Source organism: Syngnathus floridae, chromosome 19 (genome assembly GCF_059516105.1).
Source record: "Syngnathus floridae isolate MCC-2025c chromosome 19, RoL_Sflo_1.0, whole genome shotgun sequence".
NCBI lineage: Eukaryota > Metazoa > Chordata > Actinopteri > Syngnathiformes > Syngnathidae > Syngnathus > Syngnathus floridae.
The window spans coordinates 1,848,891-1,875,882 of record NC_142431.1 but is presented as its reverse complement, the minus strand read 5'-3'; the positions used below and the strand labels follow the sequence as shown (position 1 = coordinate 1,875,882).

The 26,992-nt window shown below is 46.9% G+C and overlaps 4 protein-coding genes across 6 annotated transcripts in view; 2 read left to right on the top strand and 2 right to left on the bottom strand.

Annotated features, from left to right (window-relative positions):
• The first annotated feature begins 408 nt into the window (after positions 1-408).
• Positions 409-9,106, top strand: trim67 (tripartite motif containing 67). 2 transcript variants are annotated; one of them, XM_088360995.1, is made up of 12 exons: positions 434-1,312; positions 3,445-3,540; positions 3,925-4,047; positions 4,905-5,015; positions 5,127-5,280; positions 5,566-5,649; positions 5,958-6,121; positions 6,187-6,325; positions 6,518-6,642; positions 6,707-6,885; positions 6,952-7,114; positions 7,187-9,106. In XM_088360995.1, the coding sequence occupies exons 1-12, from the start codon at positions 491-493 to the stop codon at positions 7,232-7,234; spliced, it is 2,208 nt and encodes a 735-aa protein (XP_088217121.1). In that variant the 5' UTR covers positions 434-490; the 3' UTR covers positions 7,235-9,106. The 2 variants fall into 2 exon arrangements, with proteins under 2 accessions (XP_088217120.1, XP_088217121.1); XM_088360994.1 differs by lacking the exon at positions 5,566-5,649 and having other exon boundaries at positions 409-1,312.
• fsaf1 (40S small subunit processome assembly factor 1) lies at positions 9,016-10,895 on the bottom strand. Of its 2 annotated transcripts, none has more exons than XM_088361001.1 (9): positions 10,659-10,895; positions 10,381-10,515; positions 10,209-10,309; positions 10,069-10,128; positions 9,902-9,997; positions 9,732-9,818; positions 9,616-9,644; positions 9,420-9,556; positions 9,016-9,358 (listed from the first exon to the last, which is right to left on the bottom strand). In XM_088361001.1, exons 1-8 carry the CDS (start codon positions 10,735-10,737, stop codon positions 9,421-9,423), a joined length of 723 nt encoding a protein of 240 aa, XP_088217127.1. In that variant the 5' UTR covers positions 10,738-10,895; the 3' UTR covers positions 9,016-9,358; position 9,420. The 2 variants fall into 2 exon arrangements, with proteins under 2 accessions (XP_088217127.1, XP_088217128.1); XM_088361002.1 differs by having other exon boundaries at positions 9,420-9,553.
• gnpat (glyceronephosphate O-acyltransferase) lies at positions 10,852-15,022 on the top strand. Its single transcript, XM_088360998.1, has 17 exons — positions 10,852-11,030; positions 11,446-11,637; positions 11,697-11,873; positions 11,936-12,065; positions 12,121-12,248; positions 12,341-12,416; positions 12,481-12,632; positions 12,854-12,984; positions 13,056-13,282; positions 13,381-13,473; positions 13,551-13,706; positions 13,799-13,878; positions 13,955-14,095; positions 14,178-14,277; positions 14,335-14,419; positions 14,490-14,551; positions 14,615-15,022. The coding sequence occupies exons 1-17, from the start codon at positions 11,007-11,009 to the stop codon at positions 14,656-14,658; spliced, it is 1,998 nt and encodes a 665-aa protein (XP_088217124.1). The 5' UTR covers positions 10,852-11,006; the 3' UTR covers positions 14,659-15,022.
• A 4,053-nt stretch (positions 15,023-19,075) lies between these two features.
• Positions 19,076-26,992, bottom strand: part of LOC148381509 (exostosin-1) — a 29,408-nt gene continuing 21,491 nt past the window's right edge. Inside the window, exons 7-14 of the mRNA XM_088360993.1 lie at positions 26,041-26,160; positions 24,940-25,072; positions 24,060-24,178; positions 23,885-23,980; positions 22,334-22,423; positions 20,256-20,416; positions 20,011-20,182; positions 19,076-19,476 (exon numbers count right to left, since the gene is read on the bottom strand). Of these exons, the coding sequence (XP_088217119.1) occupies positions 19,291-19,476; positions 20,011-20,182; positions 20,256-20,416; positions 22,334-22,423; positions 23,885-23,980; positions 24,060-24,178; positions 24,940-25,072; positions 26,041-26,160 (1,077 nt within the window). The 3' untranslated portion in view covers positions 19,076-19,290. The remainder of the gene's footprint in view (positions 19,477-20,010; positions 20,183-20,255; positions 20,417-22,333; positions 22,424-23,884; positions 23,981-24,059; positions 24,179-24,939; positions 25,073-26,040; positions 26,161-26,992) is intronic.

Genomic DNA, 26,992 nt, shown 5'->3' with positions numbered 1-26,992 from the left:
TTCCCTGTGTGTCTGGAAAGCCAAAGGGAAAAAAACAACACAAAATGACCTCCCCCCTTCATGAATGAATGCACGAGTGTATCAACTGAACTCCTCGCTTGGATATTTTTAGTCCCCTCCACTGTTTCTGCCTCGTTATGATCGCTCAAGCGGCTCGCTGAGGGAATTCTGCGCCCGGAGCGTCTTGGACAGCGCTCAATGAAGGAATTCATTCAAAGCATGTGTGCAAGGGGATAATTCACTAAAAGCCTGCGTGAGAGCTATAACAGGATAAAATAATTCCAACAAAAAATCCACAATCACGACTTCATCTCAGTTTATCTCGCCTACTTTCCAGATTATGGTTTCTCATCTTGCGTTTAAAACCTCCACCCATCCATCAACGTCTGACAGATGCAAGACCCGCCCCTCGCTCGGCGCATGCGCACGGCGCGCCTGCCAGGGAGCTGTCTGCAGACGTTCGGTACTGAAAGCGTTTGGAGCGGGCAGGATGGAGGAAGAGCTGAAATGTCCGGTGTGCGGTTCCTTGTTCAAGGAGCCGCTCCTGCTGCCCTGCTCCCACAATGTTTGCCTGGTGTGTGCGCGAAGCATCAGCGTACACACGCCGGACGGGGAGCCCGCCGGCGCCGTGCAGCAGAGCCGCGCGTCGGCGGCCAGCTCGGACTATGACTACCTGGACGTGGACAAGATGAGCCTGTACAGCGAGACAGACAGCGGCTACGGCTCGTACACGCCGTGCCAGCTCAAGTCGCCCAACGGCGTGCGGGTGTTCCCCGCCCCGCAACACCCCCACCACCAGCAGCGGCTGTGCTCGCTCACCTGCCCGCTGTGCCACCGCAGCGTCTCCCTGGACGAGCGAGGGCTGCGCGGTTTACCTCGCAACCGGCTCTTGGAGGCCATCGTGGCGCGCTACCGGCAGAACCGCGCCGCTACGGCCTCCGCCGCCTCGGGGGCGGCCAAGTGTCAGCTGTGTGACCGCAACCCGGTGGACGCGGCGGTCATGTGCGAGCAATGCGACGTGTTTTACTGCAACGCCTGTCAGCAGCGGTGCCACCCGTCCCGCGGCCCGCTCGCCAAGCACCGCTTGGTCCCGCCGCCCCAGCAGCGACCGGGCCAGGCGGCCGCCGGGGCGGGCACGGGACAGCCGCCGGCCACCGCGCGGAAACCGGCGACGTGCGTCGAGCACGAAGCGGAGAACTTCGTCATGTACTGCTGCAACTGCAGGGCGCCCGTGTGCGCCAAGTGCGCCGAGGAGGGACGGCACGCCAAACACGACGTCAAGCCCATCGCCCTCATGTGGAAGCAGCACAAGGTACGCCGCTGTCGTCGTACGGGGGAGGCTGGGGGACCTCGCTTTACGAACCAATTGCTACGTCAGCGACGCACCACAAATTGGTGACAATTACGGTAAATGACAAAGTCTAACATTTCCATGAAGTCAGGTAGATTCTGATCCAAAAGTCACCCTTTCTGCTCCCCTTAGTTTCCTCATGGACAAATTCCACCCCATTAAGTTGAGAAGTAAACATTGCTGTTATTTTCCATCTTTTTAGATTTATTTACATATTTGTGTTCCTGATCAAAATGTAAGTCGATAAGAACTCACATAAAATATATATATTTGACTTCTAATCAGTATATCGAATATATTGCTAGCAACCAGTTTATGTCCACACTGTTACCATGGCAACTGATTCTGAATCTCTCCATCCTGCTCTTGCTACTGGCTAATTATTATTTTTCAGTCATCCATTCATCATTTCCCCTTTCCCATCCCCAATGGTCTTTTTGTCTCCTCTTCATCCTCCCCCCCCAGCCAGAGGCTCTTGTAAATGGACCGTGAAAATCCCATCAGGGGAACCGGGAGGTGAGGGGGCGTCGATAAGTAATGAGTGCCGTATGAATAAGATATGCTAGCTTAGTACGGCGTCCGTTTACGTCGAGGTTGCCCAATGACTGAACGCACAACAAACAGCCAAATTAGCATGTTCATAACATTGGATTGCTTCATACTTGCAGGTAGAACAATATGTTCTAAAATTAGATTTTTGTCAAAATATTTTCCACAATAACACACACACACACACGTACTGAGAGTACAGAAATTCAAGAATGTTCAGCTGGACTGGAGCACTGAATGTAGGTCAATGCACACTTTGTTGCACTTCCTTTCTTCCTGCACACAACCTACACAGCAAACATTGTGTGTGTGTGTCAACATCACCCCCCGAATATAGCTGAGCGTGTGTGTGATTTATTTTGGGTAACTCTACGCTAGACCTCGTAGAAGGATACAATGAGCCGTGGGCATTGCCATGGTAACGTGCCACCGCGAATTCACTCTCGCTGAAATTGACTTTGAACGCAGAGACTCGCATCGTGAGTCGGAATTGGCTTTTTTTTTTGCCTCACGTGCGGAGGTGGAGGCGCCTTTCGGAAGGACACAGGGCAGCGGATGAGAGGATGACGAGGATGAAGGGGCGGATGGCAGATTGCGTCGGAGCTTCCGCCGGAGGCCCAAACGCTCGAGTTGGAATTGTGACATATTATGGAAAATTGACTCGCACAAATATTTTGTGTCGGGGAGGAGCTAAGTGCCGTTAATTGAGATGTGGCCGCTCAGCAGAGAGAGAAGCATAAATATGCAAATGAGGAGAAACAAAAATGGCTCAGGCAAGGGTCATAAATGCAGCCCCTCCCCTTTCCCGATTCCCCCGGGTGTCATCTTGACGTGAAGGTCAAGCATTTGGGAAGGGGGTAGACTGTCTTTTGTTCTCGCCCGTGCTTCTCCGTTTCGGCTTTAGGAAGAGAACGACATCTCGCGCCGCTAACGCTGTGCTACAAGTGGCGCAACTTTTCTCTGCTGCTATGAAGCTCCACGTGAGAAGATGATGGGATGTGACTCAAAGGTCAAGAGAAAGGGCCAGAAAGGCAGAAATGATGCTGATGATGAACCAGGGAAAGCCCTCATCATCCGACATTCCAGTTAGCGCAGACTTGGCGCGGGCCCGACAGCTTGTTGGGCCAGATGGTCGCCACGGCGACAAGGGCCGCCGAAGGGTACGCTTGATTTGTGACTCATCGAATCATCCCGGCGTGCACAGGGCAGGGAGACCGAGCGGATCACGTGGGAGGTGCTGATTTATCACCGATGGCCACACGCGTGTGTGTGTGTGATTCCTTTGTTCTGCCTTTTGTCAATGGGGGGGGCTGGAGCAGCCACCCCCAAAACACACAGCTCCACGTCCGCCTACTCATCCAAGCGGGTCAAACTGCAGGCAATCTAGACAATAACAAACTGAATAGCAATTAAAAGGACCTAAGCACCTCATTTCCATTATGCAAAAAAAAAATCAGTTTAAATCAATTCAAGGAAGTCACTGGTTTTTAATATGAAGATTGAATTGAATAATACAATAACTATATATATATTTTTTTGGGCAGTGTCAACTCTCTCAGGCCCTCAACGGCGTCTCGGACAAAGCCAAAGATGCAAAAGAGTTCCTGGTCCAACTCAAGAACATGCTGCAGCAGATCCAGGTCAGGTTACACAAAAAAAAAAATGTATTTATGTAACCATTCGCGTTTTATTATGCTAGCTCATTATTGTTGTCGCCTGAGGAGCATCCTCGGTTCTTACACGCAACAGATTCTGCTGCCTGGCGAAATCAACAAAATCACGAGGCAGATTTAAAAAAAAAAAGTCATTTCAAGGTTAATTATTCCCTTAATGGGAAGGACTGTGAGCTTTACTAAGTACGCGGTTAATCCGCTTTTTACTCTGTTTTTGTACAGCTGCAAACTCCTGCGAGGAGGATTAAACGTGTTACGCAATAGCAGGACCAATAAGCCAGATTCATTTCTACAACGGAATGGAGAAATAGCATTTTTCCAAATTTGCCGTTTCCTTTGCGCTGGACGCAGGAGAACGGCGTGGAGTTCGAGGCCTGCCTGGTGGCTCAGTGCGACTCGCTGATCGAGGCGCTGACCCGACAGAAAGCTAAACTTTTGACAAAAGTCACCAAGGAGAAGGAATACAAGCTGAAGGTAAGCCGGAAAACAAAGAAGGCCCAAATTTGTCAGTCCAAAATATTTTTTTTTCCCTCCTGTCAAAAACATCCACCTGTTCACACTTGAGCGAGCAGACTTGTCTCTGCGCTGGAACGTTACGCAACGACAAGCCTTCCAGGCTGTAAAATCGATTCTGGCCGGATTATCTTTGTCTTTTGTCTCTCCGCACGCTCAAGTCCACTCACTGTAGCCGGGAGTCTCCTAATCTGCTTTTGCAGATCACAAGCAGACAGATGTTTGGCCTATTTGTCAAAATGGCCGATTTTGATCCCTTCAAAGCGCCGCCGCGTTCCTCTTTCAAAGAACTCTCACGAGTTGCGAAATGAGTTGGTGCGAGCGCCTTTTCTAATTTCCATTCGAAAACACGCCGCCGATTGCCTCCGAGCTCTTTCACGCCGTTCGTAATTGTCTGGCTGACAGGTGAATCGGCGAGCGTGATCCCATTAGCCGTCAAATTAACGTGCGTGACTCCGGCTAATTAAAATGGCTTCTCGTCGTTCGTTCGCTGAAAACGACTCGTAAAGACAAAAGCAATTTAAACAAACACAAGCCGCAAATTAGTTTGTATCACAATAAACAATCTCACATTTACTTTTATGTAAATATTTTGATCAAGCGATATCATTCTAGCCGAGGAAACCACTTAGCTCAACCTTCACGAGTAATTAGCCTCAAACATCGCTAACATGCGCCGACTTCGTATCTAATTTCCCGACAGAGCGGAAACGTGCTCGCTTTTCGATTCCACTCCTCCTTCGACCCCTTGATATTGACCTCTTGGACAATAGTGTCTTTGGCCATGTGATGGGGTCACTTTCATTGTCGGCCACTAGATGGCGCGGGACCAGATCACCCACTGCACCATGAAGCTGCGGCAGACCACCGGCATGATGGAGTATTGCCTGGAGGTGCTCAAAGAGAACGACCCCAGTGGCTTCCTCCAGGTAAGACATCTGGCTAGACAGCTGCTATTAAGACACTTATGAAAAGTCTACACCCCCCCTGTTCAGAAGCCATTTTTTACAATGCAAATTTTTGTTTCGCCGTACGTCTAGATCTCAGACGCGCTGATCAAGCGCGTGGCTTCGTCTCAGGACCAGTGGGTCAAAGGCAACCTGGAGGCCAAGGTGGGCCCGGACTTTCAGCTCACGCTCAACACCGACGCGCTTCTGCAGAGCATCCTGCAGTTGGATTTCTGCCAGGGCAAAGGTACATGCACCGAAACTGCTTCCTGCTCCTTCTATCGAGTATTGTTTTGCATCCTTTATGAGGCACAATAGTGTCTAATCCCGACTTCCAGATCCGTCCATTCGATTTAATGCTGCGTAATTTAAGTGTTACGTAACGGCGTCACATACTCAAAGTGATGAGGCGCTGACGACGTGCCTGAAAAGACGGCTACGATAATCGAACGGTCCTACCGATGAATCGATTGCGGATGACTGCTGTTGATCTTAGCGTGCGCGTGCGTCATCCTCCAAATGGTATTTCCAGACGTGCAGGATGGCGCCTTAGCGAAACAAAAGCAGCAGGCAGCGGCCAGTGCTGAAACCGATGCCGATGCACAAAGTCCAGGAGGTATTATTTCCACAGACTTGTCTCCCCCCACTCCCCCTCCCCTCCCTGACACCAGCCCATGCATGGTTTGGGTTTCCGAAAATGTAAAAATCAGCCACCCCTTTATTAAGGTCTGCGTTAATCCTCCAATGATTCCCGATGTTTGCCCTACCAATGAACCCAAATTGATTCCTCAAAGCACTCGTAGTAATCCACTCACTCCTGCTCGTTGACACAATCCAGTCTGAACCGTCCGCGTTTTGAAGCACTCATTAAATATGGTGACATGCTAACCGATTACCCCTCCCCTGGACCGGCCCCTCCCTCAGCGGAGTCTGGACCCTCGGTACCGGCGGCTCCCCTCCTGCAGCTGGAGAAGTGCTGCAGCGGCAACAACAGCGCCACGCTAGCTTGGAGGGTAGCCGTGCCCCAAGGAGCACCCATCGAGGGCTACATTCTGGAGCTGGACGACGGCAACGGTGGACAGTACCGGGTTGGTGGCACACAAGATGATTTTTCTCAAGTCAAAAAAAATCCAACTTCACTGTGTTTGCACAGGAGGTGTACGTGGGCAAGGAGACGGTGTGCACGGTGGACGGGCTCCACTTCAACAGTTCGTACAACACCAGAGTGAAGGCCTACAACGCCGTCGGCGTGGGGCCCTACAGCAAGACGGTGGTGCTCAAGACCTCCGACGGTACGCTAACTCCAACACTCACACAGCAAATACGTGCGTGACGTTACCGCCCGCGGTCCCAAATGTTCCGCCAGACATCTGAATGACTCAGCGCCAGACTCGGATTTCACTCCTCTGCGCCCGGCTTGTTCAAAAGTAATGAGACGGCTGTGATTCATCCACGCTAAATCACGACTCTATCTTCCCCCACAGTGGCTTGCTTTGCCTTCGACCCTACATCGGCTCACCGGGACATCGTGCTGAGCAACGAGAACCAAACGGTGTCGTGTAACAGCTACGACGACCGCGTGGTGCTCGGGACCGCCGCTTTCTCCAAGGTGACCTTTGGGTGGGAGGTCAGCATTTATTTTCTCCCAGATACTCAAATGGTCTGGATTTTAGGGCACCCACTACTGGGAGGTCCGCATCGATCGCTATGACAACCACCCGGACCCCGCGTTCGGTATCGCCCGCATCAACACGGTCAAGGACATGATGTTGGGCAAGGACGATAAAGCCTGGGCTATGTACGTGGACAACAACCGCTCGTGGTTCATGCACAACAACTCGCACACAAACAGGTAGGCGGGGAAACTAGCGGGAAACCACACGACACACTCGAGGTGCTCACGCTTGCGTACGTGCAGGGCAGAGGGCGGCATCACTAAGGGCGCCACGGTGGGCATCCTGCTAGACCTGACCAAGCGCACTCTGACGTTCTTCATCAATAAGGAACAACACGGACCGACCGCCTTCGAGAACCTGGACGGCGTCTTCGTGCCCGCCGTCAGCCTCAACAGAAACGTCCAGGTCGCTACTCTAGAAATAGTTTTGCTCAAGCCGGTTTTAGTAGCTGAGGTTCTTATTTCCATCTCCTTCCAGGTGACGCTACTGACGGGCCTGGAGGTGCCGAGGGTCCTTAAACAGTAAAGGAGTCCTCCACAAGATCCTCAAAAGGTTTCCCGGATAATAGATTCGCTCCGTCAGCGACAGCTCGACACGAGCGGTTCTCGCCGGAAGTCCGCACGCACAATTAAGCAGACTGCAGGGCTACATTTTTGTCATCTCGCGACGAAAGACAACGAAGACATTTTAGGGTGACAGCAGCGAAAAGCTTTTGTTAGAGTTCAAACAGCGACTCAGGTTGTCACGGCGATAAAATATTCACCACTGAAGCCGCTCTGTCGTTTTAGATTCGCTGCGGAAAAATGTCTTCACGAGCCGCACGAAGGCAGTTTTTTTTTGGCGTTATAACAATTTCGTTAGTTCTGGCCATGACTTCTACTTTTAAACATCTTTTCAAAACGTAACAAAGTAGCCAACTGGAAGAAATTATGCGTTTGAGTCCCCCTCATCATCATCAATGAGATGTAACAAGGCCGAGCATCTTTCTCACTCAAACGGCATCGGTGATGCGTCTGCAGGCTTATTTGAAAATCTCAAGACAAAAAGTGAATATTTTATACGCAACGTTGGGAATTTTCTTCTTTTGTGGGTCACCTCATGGTAATTTAATCACGCACTCTCTGCAAAGTGTTGCTTTGAATCAATGAAAAGTGGCTCCGGATCACTGTGACATAAAAAAAAGAACACTGAGCCACTTTGAAGAACACAGGCAACAAGTTTTCTTCTCATTTAACCAGACGTGTTTGAAATTGCGTCTCGCCGATATGATTTAAAATAATGTAAATAACAAATATGCTAATAAGCTAACGAATGAGACATACGGTGAGCATCAAGCAAGTTTACAAAAAGTATCTCAAGCTGCTTTTGTGAAATAAGCCTCGTGCATTGTTTACTGCCAACTGCTGTGAAAGAGCGCCCCCAGCTGCCCAAAGGAGGAATTACAACCACTCCAGCATCGCGCCTTGTTCTAACGGACACCGATCCAAAAGCCATTTCTCATCTTAATTAATATACTGTAAAGCTCTAGATGTAAATAGAAATGTATGAAATGGGTTGCTAGTTTTTCTTCATTTAAAAACAAATATATTCTTCGTTTTATTCTATTCATAGGACTTAATCATAGAAAATATGCCATGTAGATGCTATTTAGAGGGTTAACGATTAATTTCATGACGCCTGTCATCTTCAAATACTGTCTTGGATATGGACAAAAGTGTTGGGACACACCTCTTATTTATTAATTCATCTTTTGGACAACTAGATGCCTTTTGTGGGAACATTTTGGGGAGAAGAAATTGTAGAGTCTCTACTTTTCACTTCTGGAAGGCGACCCAATACTTTTGTTCACAGCTACATCTATTATCAAAGGGTTTTAACTGAGAGTTTAGAAGCTCGTGACATGCCAACTTCTAAAAGTTGCTCACTGCGGTGTCAGCAGCATGTCCCTTTACCTCACAAAATGAATGTCTTAAACTTTACATATTTATTTAAATGTACGGTGCTGTATATGGGGTTGGGGGGAGTGCATGCCCTGATATTGGAAATTATTTATTGTCTGTAAATATCTTTTGTTTTAGTACGTCGCTCCTCCTCATCAGTTTGTTTGCCGTCCAAGTTGCTGCTGTTTCTATTCCAAAGTGTAAAGAGCTCAATTAGCATTTATTTCCTTTCATTCTTTGAACTTCATCAACTCCCGCTCCCTTCTTTTGCCAAGCTGTGAATGTTTTGTACGACTAAATGGTTTATATATATCTATATATATCTATATATATGAGCAGAAGAAAAAGACAAATACACACGCAATGTTTTCTTTTGGGTTGTTTGTATAACAAAAAAAAAAAGAGAAATAAATTACCTGTGATGATTTAAAGACAAAAGAAGAGTCCAGTTTGGTGCACACAGTTTTTCCTGTCGAGTCAGCTTTTGTTTGTTTGCTACACTAAAACTTTAAGTCGCGCAAGACTTTCTGATGATGATTGTTCAGTTTTACTCTGTATAATTTTGAAAATCCACTTTTGGGGGATCAATTAAGTAAATCCATTGTCCGTCCGTGTCATTTGCGACCTCACCTGGGTTGAGGTCAAAGGTCCATCTTTGTACTGCGAGTCTGAATCCTTCCTTCCTCCACATGGGAAAAAACAATTTTGCCTGCAAACACACAAACAATTAAGACCAAAAATTCTCCAGATGATTATGCTGTGCCACCCACCTCATTTGCGTTGTATCTTGCTCTTCATGGTCTTGATGTCCTTTTGGCTGAGGATCAGTATGCCGTCCTTGAAGCGGCCCACCTGACCCGTGGGCGCCGAGGACGAGCCAGACGCCGGCGTCTTCTTGTGGTCCCTGCTGAGGACAGACTCTCGCATCAAGATCATCTTCGAGCATTACGTGCTAAATTCACATACCTTGGATTCTTCTTCTTTTTCTTCGAGTCCTACAAAACAAAAGAAGCCATCGATCATAAAGCAAAAATTTAACTGACAGGTTTTTTTTGAGCTTCTGAACATCCTCCAGGTCTTACCGACTTCACCGCCTCCTTTTGTGCCGTCTTCTTGTCCTTGATTTGCTGCTGCAGCACTTTATAGTTCAAATAGTTCTTCTTGGGAGGCTATCAGGGAGTCACCGGTGAGTCAACAAGCAAGTCACGTGGCAACCACAAGCAAATTCATGGAACGGAGAGGTTCTTCTTACTCGTGCGCCCAACATGATGGCTCTCTCCTTCTCATAGACTCGCTGCTGCTCCTTTTTGTAGCCTGTGATGCCAAAGCGATGCACCTCCAGTCGAGCCTAATGCACACACAGCGACCAGGTAAATATACATCACCGAGCCGATAGAACCAAAACACGAAATCACTTACCTTCTCAAAACTGACACCCTGTTGTGGAGCGCTCTGTATCATCTCTGAAACTTTCTGCAGCTGAGGATGAAAAATATAAATTAGGAAAACACAGAGGCCATTTGAAGTGATCTTATGAGACAGAAGTAAAGGAACTTTACAATCGTTTCATCTCCAGCAGGCATCTGTTGGGTCTTTTGTCTCTTGGCAGGGTCCTGAAAGGTCACCACCTCCACATCACTCACCGGATTTACAGCTGGACCTGAAATATAGTAAAATGCATTGTATCAAATGTGTGTGCATCTTTGGATCTGGAATATTGCAGTTTTGTACCTTGATTGTGGACAGGCACCTCAGAGGGTTTCTGTCCTCCACCTTGGTCTTCATCAGAAGTCTCAACTTTATCAACTTCTTCAGAACTAGCTTCTTCCTGGCATCTTTTTTTCTTTTTCTTCGTTTTCACAGATCCTGAATACCAAAAAACAACATAATTAACTATATTTGCACCCTATTTTGAGAATCATTATTAGAATAACTATAAAATAAAAGTTATGTTAAAGTACGATGGAGTAACGAGATTGCCCGCAAGCTAGCTACTTAGCTATACTTACCAATGTCGTATAACTTATCCAAAATTTGTTCCAATAAAGCACAGTCATCGTCAACAGCCTCAGTAGTGTCGGGATTCATTTTAAAATTTATCAATTAATATCTAAAACGCCAGACGAGAGTAGTCGACTCGTCGTTGAACACCACAATAGCAACACGCGTGGTTACGACGCGGTTTGGTCTACCTCGGCTACCGTAGGTGGGTGTCAAAATGCCGGAAGTGGCAGCTAACGCCCATGTGAACTTTCTCTTCTGGCAGCTGATAGTGCGTTTGTATTTTATCAATTGACGACCCGGAAAAAACAATAAAAACCTTACTGGATGCAGCCTGGGTGTTCGCGTGAGTAAGGATGGCATCCAAAGAGGTTTACTCGGTATGTAAACGTCTTCGATTAGCGTGGAGGCTAAGCTAACCCGACTTGATCTGTGTGGCATTTGACATTTGAGTTGTTGCTCCATTTAGCAGACCATGATAGGAGGATTATCTCCTGCAGCCATAATCTTACAATAACACAGTTTAAATGACGCACACATCCAAAAGTACACTGTACATTGTGTTAATGTTGCAACAATTTTTCTGTTTGTATCTCTTATTATTTGTTTGTTACTGTGTACTTCAATTATTTTTAAGTTTCATGCTTGATTAAGATTTCTCCATTATTATTATTATTAAGATATTGAATGTTTCTCATTATTTCTTTTACAAAAACAAAAGTGTTTCCTATAATGGAGTACACAAAATGTTGAAATAATACTTCCATTGGATGCTTTTTGTGTTCTATTATTCAGCGTAGAGATCCGATGCTGAAAAAGCGAGATGACTTTGAAGACATCCTGGAGGAACGCCGGAACTCCAGCGACCTCAGATATGCCGTCAAGTGCTTCACGCCCGTCCTCTACAAAGGCTTGACGCCGTGCACGCCGGACACGCTCAAAATCACCACGCTGCACTCGGATCACGTCCAATATGTCATCCGTCAGGTAAATACGGCCTCTTTAAAATGGATTAAACCAATCCTGAATTCGTTGTTTTCTCCAAGGTTGCCAACGAGACGGGCAAAGCGCCGGACGATGTCCAGGGGGAGGCGTTAGCCATCTTGGACGAGATGGCTCACCGCCTGCAGCTCAGCACGGTTCGCTTCTTCGCCTTCACCCTCAGCAAAGTGTTCAAGACCTTGTTTCGAAGTGTCAGCGTTAACGAGGAAGGCATCCAGAGGGTGAGCGCCAATTCATCGGCCGATTAATCGGTTATTGGTATTAACAAGCTACTTGCTTTTAGCTCCAGCAGGCCATCCAGGAGCATCCGGTGGTTCTCCTCCCGAGCCACCGCAGCTACATGGACTTCCTGCTCATGTCCTACATCCTGTACACCTACGACCTCTCGCTGCCTGTCATCGCCGCCGGCATGGGTAAGTTGAAACAAATTAGACGAGACCCCGTAGAGAAAACAACTTACACCCGCAGACTTCATGGGGATGAAATTTGTGGGCGAGATGTTGCGGATGTCCGGCGCCTTCTTCATCCGACGTTCGTTCGGTGGCGACAAATTGTATTGGGCCGTCTTTTCCGAGTACGTCAAGACCATTGTCAAGGTCAGGAACAAAGTGACTCTTATCGTGACTATCATAGCGAATCCTTAAAAGACCCCAAAAGTCTAACTAATTGTATCTACTGTCTTTTTCAGAATGGGTACGCCCCCGTTGAGTTTTTCCTCGAGGGCACGCGAAGTCGAACAGCAAAATCGTTAACGCCAAAGTTGGGTAAGAAGAAAAAAATAAAGTCATATTTACCAAAGATTTTCAAGATTTGTGTGCTCTGGTCAAGGCCTTTTGAACATCGTGATGGAGCCTTTCCTCAAGGGCGAGGTGTACGACATCTGCTTGGTACCGGTCAGCATCAGCTACGAGAGGATCCTGGAGGAGGCGCTTTACGCCCGGGAGCTTCTCGGGGTTCCCAAGCCCAAAGAGTCCACGTCGGTGAGTCGAACTTTTATGTCTGAGGAATAATGTACAGATGATTAGTACACCATAGTTAAAATAATGTGCAACGAGGACTCACCTTCTGACATCATTGAAGAGGTAGCAAGTTGTTTGCAGGACAACAGTGACATTTAGTGGCAATGTAGAGACATTGTTGATACATTTTAATTATAGGAAAAAAAATCTTTTTGACTGTTTCACCTTCTCTTTGATGCCAGGGTCTCTTTAAGGCCAGAAAGATTCTGCGTGAGGACTATGGCAGCATCCATGTTTACTTTGGCCAACCCGTGTCGGTCCGGAGTTTAGCCCAAGGCCATGTGGACCGCCGTCAATATATTCTGACGCCCAGGTAACAAGTTTAGGAATAGCTGCCTCAAGATGTCGTGTAGTATTGTGCATACTTACAATTTTTTTTTTTAGACACATCCCGGCGAAGCCCAGCGAGGACATTGTGCGCTTTGTGAACAGCGCCGCCTACAGGCTGGTGAGGGCGCAAGAGGAGAACTCTGTGCTGAAGCCGTGGGTCCTCCTGGCCACTCTGCTGCTGCAGAAGGAGGAGGCGCCGTTGAAGCTGGACGAGCTGACCGAAGGAGTCGTGTGGCTGCGTGACCTTTCCCGGCAGTACGGAGCTTTCCTCCATTGGCCCGGTACAGTGAGATGCTTTGTTGTCATGGCGACAATGACGCCATTTATAGGCACAAAGTGTTCCTTTCTCTTCTGACTTTCTTTGAATTCGCTTCTTCAGACCACATGCGTCCATCGGAGGTGGTGTCGTCCAGCCTCGCCCTGCACGGAGGTCTGGTGAGGGTCTTTGAGGGTCGGGTCCACCTGGAACAAGGTTCGTTTGTGCCGAGTGTGCACTTAAGTATTGGGACACGACTTTTGTCCACGGCAGTTATTTTTTTTTGGATGTAGGTGCAGACAACGCGGCCGCCTCCCCGGAGGAGAAGCTCCTGAGCCGGGCAGTGCTGGTGCTCTCTTGCGCCTCCTACAGGAACCAGGCACTACACGTCTTCCTGAGACCGGCGCTGCTCGCCTTGGCCGTCAGCGCTGCTTCTTCCACTCGAAAACGTGAGTTTTTACATTGTGCATATTTTACTCAGCAGCCACATTGTTTTATCTTTTCTGTTCTATGGTTACCATCACTTTTTTTTTCCCTGTAGAGGAAATTTTTGAGCACTTCCAATTCCTGAGGGACGTCTTCTCTAATGAATTCATCTTATGTGCCGGAGCTACCATGCAGGTGAGCATCACTGAAGAAACCCACATTTTTTATTTTATCTTACTTAGATGATTTTTTTTTTTTTTGGCCATCGTAGGACTATGATGAGGCGTGTTACCTGCTGGAGAAGACGGGAGCGCTGCAGGTCTCCCAGCACGACGTGGAGGTGACAAAACGGGGGCAGAGGACCCTGGACTTCCTCACGGGCGTGTTACAGCCCTTCCTGCAAGGATACCTGGTGAAGATACCTCCAAGGAGGCAATTTGTGTTTGATTAAAAATGGATTGAAATTAGAAATGTATTTCGAACGGTGTGCGCAGGCGATTTGTGGTTTCCTTTCGGAGACGGCCGCCGAGGCGCTGACGCAAAAGTCGTTTGGCCAGGCCGTGCGCCAGTTTATCATCAAACATCTGCTGGCAGGTGGGTCGTGTTTGTTTCGCATGCATGAACCTTTCACGTGACGCTATTGTGTCGCAGGGAGGCTGAGGCACTCGGAGGTGTTGTCGTCCGACCTGCACAAGAACGCCCTGGCCGCTCTGCTCAGACTGGGCGCCGTGAGAAGGTAAATACAACATGGAACAATACAATGAGTTGTGCAATATTTCTTTAAAAAAAAAAAATTGTTTCACCAGAGTGCAGCAGGACAGTCTGAGTGTGGACAAAATGAAACTCAGCTCCATATTAAACACTTTGGGTAAGAAGAAGTTAGCATTTTAAGTAAGTGTAAAAAGAAGTTAACCTTTCACCTCTTGCACAGGAGGGAAGCTCCCGCCGCCCAACGTCGCCGCTGCTCGCCTTTAACGCTGTGAATCTTCACCAAAGGACGCTTTGGACTCAAGCGTGACAGCCAAACCACTTGAAACTGAATTCAAGAAATGTCTTTTTTTTCGGTAGGCTAACATCTTCCCTCGGGGTCAATAATTAGTTTGCTCAAAGAGGTTGCGCTGAGAAGGAAGTTGAAATGTATATATTCAACCATGACTCATGTTAGTGCACTTCTTTATTGTCAACTGATATGTGAATTTACCTCAATATCAAAAACTTCTGCTCATCTCTTTGTGGTAATATCGTTTTTTTTTTTATTGGGCTTTTTGTACTTTTCACTAATGTGTGTCGGTGTGTGTTGTGTTCAGAAGATCTAATAATTAAAGGTTTTACACAATTAGTCATGGTGAGCTGTGTGTTTATAATAAAATCTTAAAAATAGGCTTATGCTCACAATCTAATGAGATTCAATACAAAGATAATTAAATAGGACAATGTGAATGACCACTAGGGGTCAGGCTTGCCTCACAAAATCTTTGAGCTACTTCTCCCAGTAACATGTTGGTATATTGGAGGCGGTTTAAGTTAGTTTCTGCTCCAAAACTTAAAAAGAAACAATCCAACTTTTAAACCACATTTTTGCTTTGACTCTTTCTGCGCACTCACTCATGGCTGACAACGAGGCGCTCTAAATGGACCACGCCGGCCTGTTCGAAACCAAGCTGAATTGACTTCACAGGGTTCAAGTCGGGCCACGGGGAACGCTGACGACACCGAGAAACCGACGTTCCCCAGACACGCGTCAGCTTTCCTCCATCTCGCTGTCTTTCTGTCCGTCTCGCCTTTTTTCCCTCGGAATTAATCATGCGACATGTAGTCGGGGAAACAAGGTGACATTTCCCCATAATGAGAGCAACGGGCGTAAGGGCGTGAACGTCGACGTCGGCCGGGCCCTCCTCGCACGCGGATTGACATTTTCCATTACCCAGTCAAAATGTACATGCGTGTTTGTGGGCGCGCTCTGTTTTTTTTTTTTTGTCTTGGCCGCCGAATCATCCATCTTGTTATAGCCATATCCCCGCGTCCCCGTGTGTGTGTGTGTGTAGGAAGGTGAAAAGGAATGATTTATGGACGAGAGTGGTGCTGGAGAGCTCCACGTACAGCAAGGCCTGTAAATCCTGATAAAAAAAATACTGGATAGAAGCAATTTAATGCCATCAATCTTCACACCTGGAGGCTGTGATATATTGGCAGGTTTGTGTGTGTGTGCATATGTGTGTGTGAGTGTGTGAGGCAATCTAAACCCAGCTGCACTAGTAGTTTAAATTTAATGTTCAGGAAAGCCAACAAAAGTTAAAAGCACACTAGCATCATAATGGGAAATGTCTCACAGATGCAAATGTTGCCACCAGGAGCAATTTCCACTCATGAAATTAACGATAAATCGAGCTAAAAGGGTTAGATGGAAAAAAAAAAAAGTCATTTGGAAAAATAAACACGTGAAAAGTATTTTAAATATTTTTCTTCTATTCAAAGTATTTTTTTTCTCTTTTCTCTTTTTGCATTCTCGGCATGATTAGGAGCCAAACACGAAGTAATTAAAACTTGTGTTGATCATTTCATTTACACTCCAACAGAAAAACACACAGTAGTGTTGATTTGTTTTCCTTATTTTAGAATTCAACTTCCTCCACATCTCATTTCCTGACCAGCACACGCAACCCTGCGCCGGCGACAATTTCCGTTGTCAATTTCCGACACGCGGGCACACACACGCGCGCACGTCTCGTGTTATGAAAGGAAGCAAAGCAGCGGCAGTGTGAAAACGCAAGCCGCGGTGTCCTCTTGAAGATGAGAGCGTCAGATTTCCCGTGGAGGATTTAACACAGGCTGGCGCCGCTGCCTGGGTAGATGGGAAATTGCTGGCCACCTCGAAAAGATTCCGATAAGAGCAGATTTGTTCTAAGGAGGTAGCGCAAGGTTATTGCGGGAAAGACTTAAACTCATGTGCTCCAGCTATTTATGGATTTTTGGGAGTTGTGAAAGTCTTCTTTGTGTACTCGCATTATACTGACCCCTGGTGGCCCCGCCTGGATGTTCCATCTTTTCAATTACATTCTTATATTTATGTGGGTAATAATACACATACCCCCCTAAAAAACATTCCAATTTGTTATCCTATGTTATTATTTATTGTATTGCAGGTATGCTCATTTAGAAGATACACGAGAAGCAACAGGGCAATTTAATCACTTTTTAAATGAAAATGAATTGAAGTGAGTACAATTTGGATTGGAGACTTTTTTTTTGGTGTGTGTGTGTGTGTTCTTAACGTTTGGGCCATTAGTTTGCATTACGTGAGTTATGACAGGCGAGGGAGGAAGGACGCGGTTCTATTGGATTGTAATTGTGCAGCAGCTGTGGAAAACCACGTCCGTGCTGCTTTTCTCTTAATTTTCCTAGTCATCCTTGAAAAAGTTCAAGGAAACCCCCCATGATGTGCAACAAATAACTTTTGTGAATAATAGAGAAAATCCGGTATAGTTTTTTTCCCCCCCCCCAGTTTGATTTGCATGCACTCTAGAGAGCCACAAACTACAACGACCTCCACCGGTAGCATTCAAAACGACAAGATAAATATGAATTAAGCACATAAAACGTGTTGATAGCCAGCTGCTTGTTTCATATACTTCTTCTTAAGCGTATTAAAGTGAAAAGAAAGGACATTTCACTTCCTGGTGCTTAATAAATGGACCAGCCGTCGCCATGATGTCACCGCAAGATGACATCATCAAGTTCATAAAAAAGGAACATGGCAGAAATGAAAAGGAGACGGTCCTACTACACGCTTTCATTACTACCGTGTCATCATTTAACGATAAAAATTCACACGTAGAACTGAATGTGTAATAGTGACTAATGAATAATAGGTGGGTATAAATTTCAGTGTTGCTTTAAAGCAGATGAATGCGCTCACTTCATAGAGTCGCTTTAATATTAACGGACGGCCGAATAAACATTGCTTTCATGCGAACGTCGGGATGCTGGCGCCAAACGACGTAGCAAGCGCCGCTTTAATGCGCCGGTCGCTTTGCGTCCCGTCAGCGCGTTTGGGATTGAGCCCAAGTGACGGCCGCCGTCCTCTCCCGCTTTCATCTCTCGCCGTCGTCACGCCTCCATTAGGCTCCCGTCATGAATAAATCATCTCCATCTTTATGATTATTCACTTTGGCACCGGGCGACACTCATTGATTGGCCGCCAGCCGAAGAATCACACTCCTCCCAACCCCCCCGAGGAAAATGGGGTAAATCGGTGAGAGAAGTGGAACGCCGGAGTATTCAAATCCGTCGCCGCGGAAACCGTGACCAAATGAACTAATCTGTGCGAGTCGGAAATTGTGGTGGCAGTTTGGTGGGAGGAGATGATCACTAAGATTACAAACTAACTTCGATTCAAAATCACAAAAAAATGTACAGAGGTCACGACCTCCTGTAGCTAATGTTAGCTTGCTAGCAAAAAGAAAAGTCCATTCACGAGTCAATATTCCATTTCTGTTCTATTCATTTTTCCGACATTGAAATTTTGGTGGTAGGACTTGTTTGTTGGAGTGGAGAAGCTTTAGTGAGGACACAACCAAGTGTCCTATATATGCTATCTTTTCCTCCAACTATGTTTCTCATTAAAGCCTGTCTCCTCGTATTTGTCATAGTGGATGCGCACACACATAGACACACACATACACGGAATGGATGGATGGAGAGTCTCCAATTTTGGACCTAAATAGGACACCATCATTGGATCTCAAGAATTGTGCAAGAGAGAGAGGAAGGGGGCGAGGGTTGGCGGTTCAAGTTGGAAAAATGATTTGGGGGAAGGAGTTGTTTGGACTTCTAGTTTGGATTCTCGAGGTGGGGGTTCAGGTTCTAGTTCAGTCCTCCTTCAGGTTGAGGAGGTCTTATATTGTCATATTTTATTTTTGCTAACAACCTTTCTTACATTGCAGTACAAAGTCACAAACAGACTAAGAATGTCAAAACAACACAATAAGCATAAAAATGCTACTATGGGAGGACAACATGGCATCTGATTATCATATAAATTTATTTTATGGCTCAACGTGTCGGCCATAATATGTCGATTCTACTCAAGTTGAGTCCTTGCTGGGAAGAGAAGCGATCAAGGTGGAATCATTTTAATATTCATGCGCACGCCTTAATGGATGAGGGGGGGGGGATAGGGATGCATTTTCAATTTAATAGGTACAACTGATTTTTGGCTTGCTTTTCATGAAAATATTTTCTGCCTTTTTCATGAATACCTTATTAGCTTATGTTCAGTTAGCGTACCTAATTAAGTGACAATTTTAGAAATTATTTTTTTACTGACAGAAGACGCATATCTTACAGCTGTACCTAATAAAGCGTCCAGAGAAAGCAAGAAGTGACACTTCCGAAGCATACATCGATTTTATTTGCTTCATACAGACACGAACCGCCGCCGTAAATCTACAAGAGCAACATTGTCCATCGCGTCGATCGCGCCAGAGTTCATACGATTCCTTTGCTCTTTTTGGATTACGGGGAAAAGAAAGCTTGCGTTCATGCGGTCCGTTTTGCCGGCCGGCCGGCGCGAGCGTACCTCCTGCCTTGGCCTAGCGTCCACGAGGTTCACAGCCTCTCGATGTCACGGTACTTCTTGCGGAGCATGGACACCTGGTCCCGGAAGAGCAACGGGTCCAGCCTCATCTGCGAGTGCAGCAGAGGCATGAAGCCCAGCCAGCGACTGAAGGTGTTCACGCACGTCTGACGCTCGGCAAAGTGGTCCGGGTCGGCCCACCGGGACGACTTGGAGCCCTTCGGGGTGGACCCAAATAAGACGGCGTTAAGTCCGTGGTTCTAGTTGTAGCTCAGGTTCGGCTCTGCCTGCTCGTTTAAGCCATCAATTACATTCCGCCGAGTCGTCACATATCAATCATGGAGTGATGACCCAAAGTGGTTTTGGCAATTATTAAAACCATATTGTAGGAAAAGGACATATTGATCGAAACGGGTGATAATCCTGATGACATCATCATGACATCTTCACCATTCCTCCTATCCGCAGGGCATACGTTGTAAAACGTTGTCGTAATTCCCCCGATAGTGATATCGAAAGATATTTTATTTTTAGGAGAGCATGAGCGTCGGATTTCCAGGCAGCGCTCATCAAACACGAAGACAGGAAACACTTTGATTATTTCCTTTTTTTACGCGTCTCATTTCATCAGCCCTTGGGCTTGTAACAATCTTAAAATAATTTGCGACGTGATCGACAGACATGACAAAGGTGTTTTGGCTGATCCCAAAATGGCCGCCTGCACGCAAAATCACACACCTTTTTTTTCTTACCTGGCTCATCATGGTCTCCTTGTACTGCTTCTTCTGCGTGACCTTGACAGGCGCTTGCTTGGTGACGGCCGAAACCAGGAAGTTCATCAGGATGTCCTCGCAGTTGGCCATGTGGTCCACCATAGTTAGCAAGCTGCTGGGCACGTAGCTGCTGAACAGGTAGTGGTAGTACCTGAAGGGGGCGCCGACGTTACAAGTTAGCATCGCTGTGGAGGATAAAGATGGTCTTTTCCAGAACTATAAACCTGTGGTAGAAGGCAGCCCCGGTGAGCACCATGGAGTAGTCGTTGGTCCATTTGGACGTGTAGCCCCAACAGGAGCGCGATCCGTCCCAGTAGTGGCTCCGAGCGGGATAACCCACGATACGCTCGGGAAAACTTTGCCACACGATGAAGGCGAAATCCACCTGGAACATTTAGTGTCAGTTTTACATGATTGCTCAAAGCAAGCACACCTGGCCTCTTCATTGGAACGCAGTGCAAACGAATGCTAACACCTCGTTTTAGACGCTAGTGTGAAAAGTGGGAAAAAAAGGAGCGAGCTAAACTTGAATCATTTCCTGCCATCTGCGCGTTGAGTAGACAAAAGGTTGCGGCTGTGTAATAATTAAAAAGGTGCTGCACTTTTAATCACGCCGCCATCAGAGATGAAAACATTTCCAATAATGCCACTTGGCATGTGTGACTTGAGCACGGAGACCCCCCCCCCCCCCCCCTCGTCTGTCTGTCTCCATTAGCGACAAGCGTGACGTGGTGGAAATGCCGAAGCGCGACATTCGGAAAAGTGTGTGAGTGTGAGGGCGCGATAGAGCCTCATAAGTGCAGCGAGGTGTGCCGAAAGAAATGATCCAATTTCACCTAATTGGTCGGAAAATGAACATTTACGCACGGTTAATACGTTAAATAAATACATCCATGTTCATCTATCTATGCCAGCGACCTTTAGCAACAAGCAGAACAATTAAGTTATCTTCCACTAGATGGCAGAAGGTACAATTGACCTGTTATAAAGAAACTGAAAAAAGGTCCACCCTAAAATGATTGTAATTATCTACAGATGCCACCAGATGGCGGCAAAGCACTTTTTTTATTAGCCAGCTGACTAAATGAAACTCCTTTCCTCATTTCAACATAGTTCCTTGGTATGATTTTTATATTCAATGCATAAAAAGGCAATTAATTGCATTGTTCTCTTCATTGACAAACATTTTTTTTCTTTGATGTAAAATCTTTGCCTTGACTGGAAACACGAGCTGAGCTAACAGATGCTAGCGAGGCCAACCCGAGATTGTATACGGCCAGTGTATTGACTGTAAATCTCGTGCGGCTTTAAAGGTGTCACATAAAAAGGAGTTACGTCACAGTTTACAGACTGTAATATGTGCAAGCTGAAGGCGAGCACATATTATAGACCAGGCTCATTTATGCTCCCGGGACGCATGAAAATACGTCAGCGCATTAGCGCTTGCCTTCAATGATTCTGTCGAGACACACGTAGACGAGTCTTTTCTACGGCCAAAATATCAAAGTGTTATTATTCAAACGGGCTTGATTACAAAGTGGCCCGTGATTCGATTCCGCTCGGCGTATTTCATCTCTTGGCCCAAATCCCCGCACGCAGCCTAAAAAGGCCAATTAGGGTGAAGGCTTATCGAGCGCAACCGAGATTCCGTCCGTGTCCTCCCTCCTCCTCCTCCATAAAACAATCCGGCGTAAAAGTTTCGCCGGTCGGGATTGTTTGGCCGCGCCGCCAGGTGTAATTGTCACGCCGTGGGAAAGGTGAGCATTGACTCGCTCAGATCAATAAAAACTTTCTTCTAGTTGAAAGATATGTTCACGCTCCATTATGGATGGCGTGCTTTGTGACCTGGCGAGCGACTCCTCGTGACTTTCCAAGTGACAACGATTTAGAAGATTTAAATTTGAAGCCTGGAGGCACCTCCCGCCCCTGGCTCAGCGGTCAGCGCTTGCTTGTTTATCGCTAATGAATGGCGTTCATGCCTGAGCGTGAACTGACTGCCTCATTTCACCCGCGATCGATAACTTCTGCGCCGCCACCGGCTCGCTACAATGAGCAACTTGCATTTTCAACAATACACAATGAGGAAGCTTAGTTTTTATTTGGTTGTTTTTATCTTATTTTGTATAGTAATCATAACAAAACAATGATTAAAATATTTTTTTCATGTATGACGCATTGCGCAACAGTGTAATATCAATGCCAGGCCAGTAGATGGCGATGCCTCATTGTAAAGAAACGTACATGCTACAAATTCCCGTTTTTCACATCAACTCAAACGAGAGCAAAAATATTTCCGGCTCACCTCATTGGTGGAGAGAACCGAGTCTTCGTCCAGACTGAGGATGGCGTCGGTGACGATAACGTCGTGCGGGTAAAAACGACTACTCATCGTCTGTAAAACAGAAAAGACTTTTTCTGGATTTTTTTCATTTATGGTGTAAACAAAAAGCCTTTGGGTCAAGTAAACAAGCACAGCAAAATGTGTTGATTCCGCTGCGGCATGTCCATCGATCAAACAGTCGACTTAATCGTTTTTTTGGGTTGTGTTTTTCTTTACTCAAGCCGTCGTCGTCCATTTTGACCTAGCAAAGCGCGGAGGGCCAGGATCCATTAGCTGCTGATGATCTTATTGACTTATAATTAAAGTGTGAATTATTTAAGTACTCGCATAGACCTGCGGCTGCACGCCGCGGAGACTTCGTCAGGAAAAACATCCACGCCGGGATTAGAAGTTGATGTGAAGACTAACAAAATAAACATTTTGATAATCATGTAATCATCGTTTTTCACATCGTGCTAAGCTAAACAAAATCTTGAATTTCCAGTTATAGTCACTGCGTGTGCGCGGAAGCATGGCGGTGAAATGTGATGACTCGCAATTAAACGGGAAAATCGAATAAATTAGTCATCAGCGCAAGGTCAGAGCTTGACCAAAACGTCTTTGGTGTAATAAAGGTCCCCCATTCACTTGGATGATCATGTAAGCGACTAACATTAGATCATGGTTAATGTTAGCCCCGTGGCGCTCGCATTTGAAATCAATTGGCTGAAGGCAGCAGAATTTCACTCCCTCGCTTCATCCTTCCTTGCTCCCCCCCCGCAGGCCGGTGTCGATGCCTCCCCGCCTCTGGTCCGAGATTAGATCCCGCCGAGATCTGGAGCGGTTCAATGGTCTCCAACCTTATCTTTGCCCCGCTCGCATCGTGGCCATTAACTGGCTCGCGATAGGCGGCGACCGCTGCGACTCTGAGGGCTATTTTTTTTTTCTCTTAATGCCACCCCGAGTTGTCGCTGTGAAATTCAAGCGAGACGCCAAGAGCCTCATTATGAGGCTGTCGACCATATCTATATCCATATTTAAATTCGTCGACGGGGGACGGGGGGTCCAACAGCCTCTTCACGTTAATCCCCGTAAACCAGAAAGACAAGCGACGATGTTTCGGGGCTTTCACTTTTTTGCCATTTTTAACTTTTTCACCTTTTGTGCTCTCCTGCCGCACATCATTTCCTGGCACGGCTAAAGGAGGCAGGATGGATGTCTGAGAGAAGCCGTATGTAAAAGTCAAGCTCGCGGATGCGGACGCGCCGAGTTGAGCTGTGATTGATGACGCTGAAATATGTCCGCCGGAGTGGCCCCGCACCGCCGCGGCTGATAATATTGATGTGTCGGGGCTAAAGCGCTTGCTCGGCATGTTCAACCCGACTCGGTATGATTTAGAGCTGGTACCGTGCGGACGAGGGTCATGTTGTGCTTACTCAGGCCGGACGGAAAAGGGACGAGACGCTCGATATGGAATTTGCGACGAGATCACGCTTTAGGAAAAATCCTCAAAAACGCTTTGAGTGGCGTCACCTTGCTCTGTCCTTGGATGACGGCGAGAGGCACGCTGGTGGAGGGCCACTTGTCCCTGGGAGGTAAAGGGTTGTCGCTGTTCCATAGAACAACAATCTAAAACAAAATACAATTTTGTATGAATTCCAGTTTCCCGCTACTCTTTTTTTTTTTTTTTTTTTTTTTTTCCACCCACCTGTGCACAGAATTTGGACTTGGCCACAGCGATGATGAGCTTGACTACGGGAGACGGGTGCGACTGCAGCGGACTCACTATATGGATCACGCCGGTGAACTGTGGCGGGGGGCTTTTCCCTACACAAATGAAAATAAATTTTAGGCAGTTATTGAACTGGATTCATACAATTTACTCATACATCTTTTTTTTTATTATATTACAGGATTCTACCATCTGTCGTTCCGACACACACACACATGCGTTCTGTTCGCCGGTTAAATCATCCGCCGAACTGGTCAGGTATTGATGCCCTCCGTTAGCGCCGCAAATTTGCTTCAATCGCCCAAAAGTGTCACGTTTGGCGGGGAACCAAAACGTTACCGAGCGGAGCCAAACTTGAAATGAGCGCGCTTGATGAATGAGCCGCGACGTCGGTTAAATGGACTCGAGGAGTTGATTTTTTTTCCCTGCGTACATTAGGGAAGTGTGTGTCACCGGTGTTTGGCGTAAATTTAAACGAAGGGGGCGCCAGAGAGCCGGCGCATAAGCGACTCGTGGGCACATGGCGTGCCAGGTGTTGGCTCGCCTGTTTGGGAATACTTGCATGCTCACGGATAAGTGGAGCTGGAGTGCTCTTTAGTGCTGCTCTATCCATCTCTCTGACACTGACCGGATCTCAGGTGGGCTTCGATATATTTATGGAAGCGCCTGCTCTGCCCTTTGCTTTGCTCCGAGACACGAAATAGGTTGGGGAAATAGCACAATTAGGAACGGTCAGTAAAATAAAAAGTACAATTCGATCTTTTGCGACACTATAAAAACAGAGCCCCCCAAATTGCATATTTAACATGAAACCTGGGGGGAAAAAAATGCCACAGATTGAAGATTTTCTCCTCACCCAGCAAAGAGTAATAAAAGGGGAAGCGTGCGGGGTCGGTGGAGTACTGGGGGAGTGCATAGAGACCACCGGGCAGGGAGTTCCACATCAGACGGTTGCGGGACACGACAGAGTCCACGCGGTCTCGGATTATCTGGAGATAAACAAAATAAATATCGTCACATCAAAATATATTGCCAAAAAAAAAAAGCTGCTGAAGGAGCTCAAGACAGACGGGAGATAATTGAAGATCTTCAACTGAGGGGAGGGGGCGACGCTCCCAACATGAGGAATCCATTAGCCGTTTAGTCCGTCGGCCATGTTGTAGGGTCGGCCGCGTTGGCGGTGAGATGTCAGCCAACTCTTTAGGGGACTCGACGCTTTTCCACGTTTTTTTTGTGGCAAAAGTCCGCCATCGCTCGGCTTGCTTTCGGAATCATTTGAAAGACATCGATAGTCATTTGTATATATTGTTCGGTGTCAAGTTGAGGCGACGCGAGAAAATAAAGTGAATCAATTCCGAGGTATTGCGTCCTCAAGTTGATTCTTACGCTCTGTTAGGTCCTTGAGGCTTAAACGAACCAACTAGAAAAACAACAACAAGTGCAGTTGCTCTACTTTTTGCCTGTGGAGGTTGTTAAGGTTCCTTGTCTGGAGGACGCCCACCCACTCGAAGTCCTTGACTCCGGCTTCTCTCTCTCTTTTTTTTTCACCATCTCTCGCTCTCTCAGAGAGGCCCGCCGGCAAACGCAACTCTGCCTCACACTTGCTAGGACCTTGTGTTGACTTGTGCACGAGCAACACTTAAAGTTGGACAGGGACATAAAATGTGCAAAATAAGATTATTATGTAAATTAATATTTTAAAAAAAATAATGCAATAAGCACGGCCACATTTTTTTTTTTTTAAATTGCAACTACGAAGACGAAAGTTGGAGAAAATGTTGAACTCGAACTCAACTTTTGAGGCGTAAAAAAAGTTTCGACTCTACATTTCGTGACATTATATAAGCAGGAAAGATTTGTTGTGAAAGTTTATCAGAGAGGTGAAGCAGAGCCGGCGGTCACAGCAAACAAACAAAAAAAAATAAATACAAGTTTCCTGACGAAGAATGTTTGGTACCTCCAGAGTGGTGAGGACGATCTTGGCTACAGACGAGAAGTAGGCGTCCCACAGGAACTGACTCTGCTGGCGGAGAACCAGGATCCTGTCACGGCCTACGGAGCGAGTCATGGACGGAACCTGCAGGATGGACCAAGATGTTTTCGACCTCAGAACTGTGAGACCCACGAGATAACCGCGGCCCTCTTGTGGCGAAACAGCAACGTTTAATTGTTGATAATATTTTACTTCCCGACTCGAATGGTGTTGATAGTGTGTGTGTGTGCAGATACATACTAAACAGTCAGGTAATGATGTAATTGAATATAATGAGATTCAAATTTCTCAGCGGGCTACCGAGGTGTGAACAGTGTTTCCAGTGCATAATATTAGCACAATGCAAATGTGTTCCTGCGTCTTATCGAGCCTCTGGGTGGGAGGGGGCGGTCGCAAGGGGTCTTGGAGATCAAAGCGGTGTACGCCATGGGTCCCGTCTGATATGATTCCAAAACAAATCAAGTTGGCGGTCAATCGCAGGGCAACTTTGCAACCAGGCATCGGTGTTCGAACAATTTCTTGCATTCCTCACGTCTCGGGTATCGGCAGTAACCCTCCGCCCAACAACCTTCCCGCCTTTCTCCTGACAAACAACCAGATGGCGGTACTGAAAACCTCGACGTTGACAGATGTTCCGAAGCCGACGTCTCGAAGCTTTATTGCGGAGTCGCCTAGCACCTTCGCCGCGTCCTTTTCGCCGCCCGCAAATAGCCGGCGGATTACGATAAAACGCGTGTTTAATTGGTGGCAGCTGGCGGCGCAAACTGCTGCAAGATGCGGCGCAAGATGGCGGTGACATCACACTCGGCTTCTCGAGATGATTTCCGTCGTCGGCTTGTGAGCATCTTTGAAAACGTTCAAAGGATGCTTGAAGACACGTTCATACAAAACACAGGTGTTTCTTCATCCCCTGTAG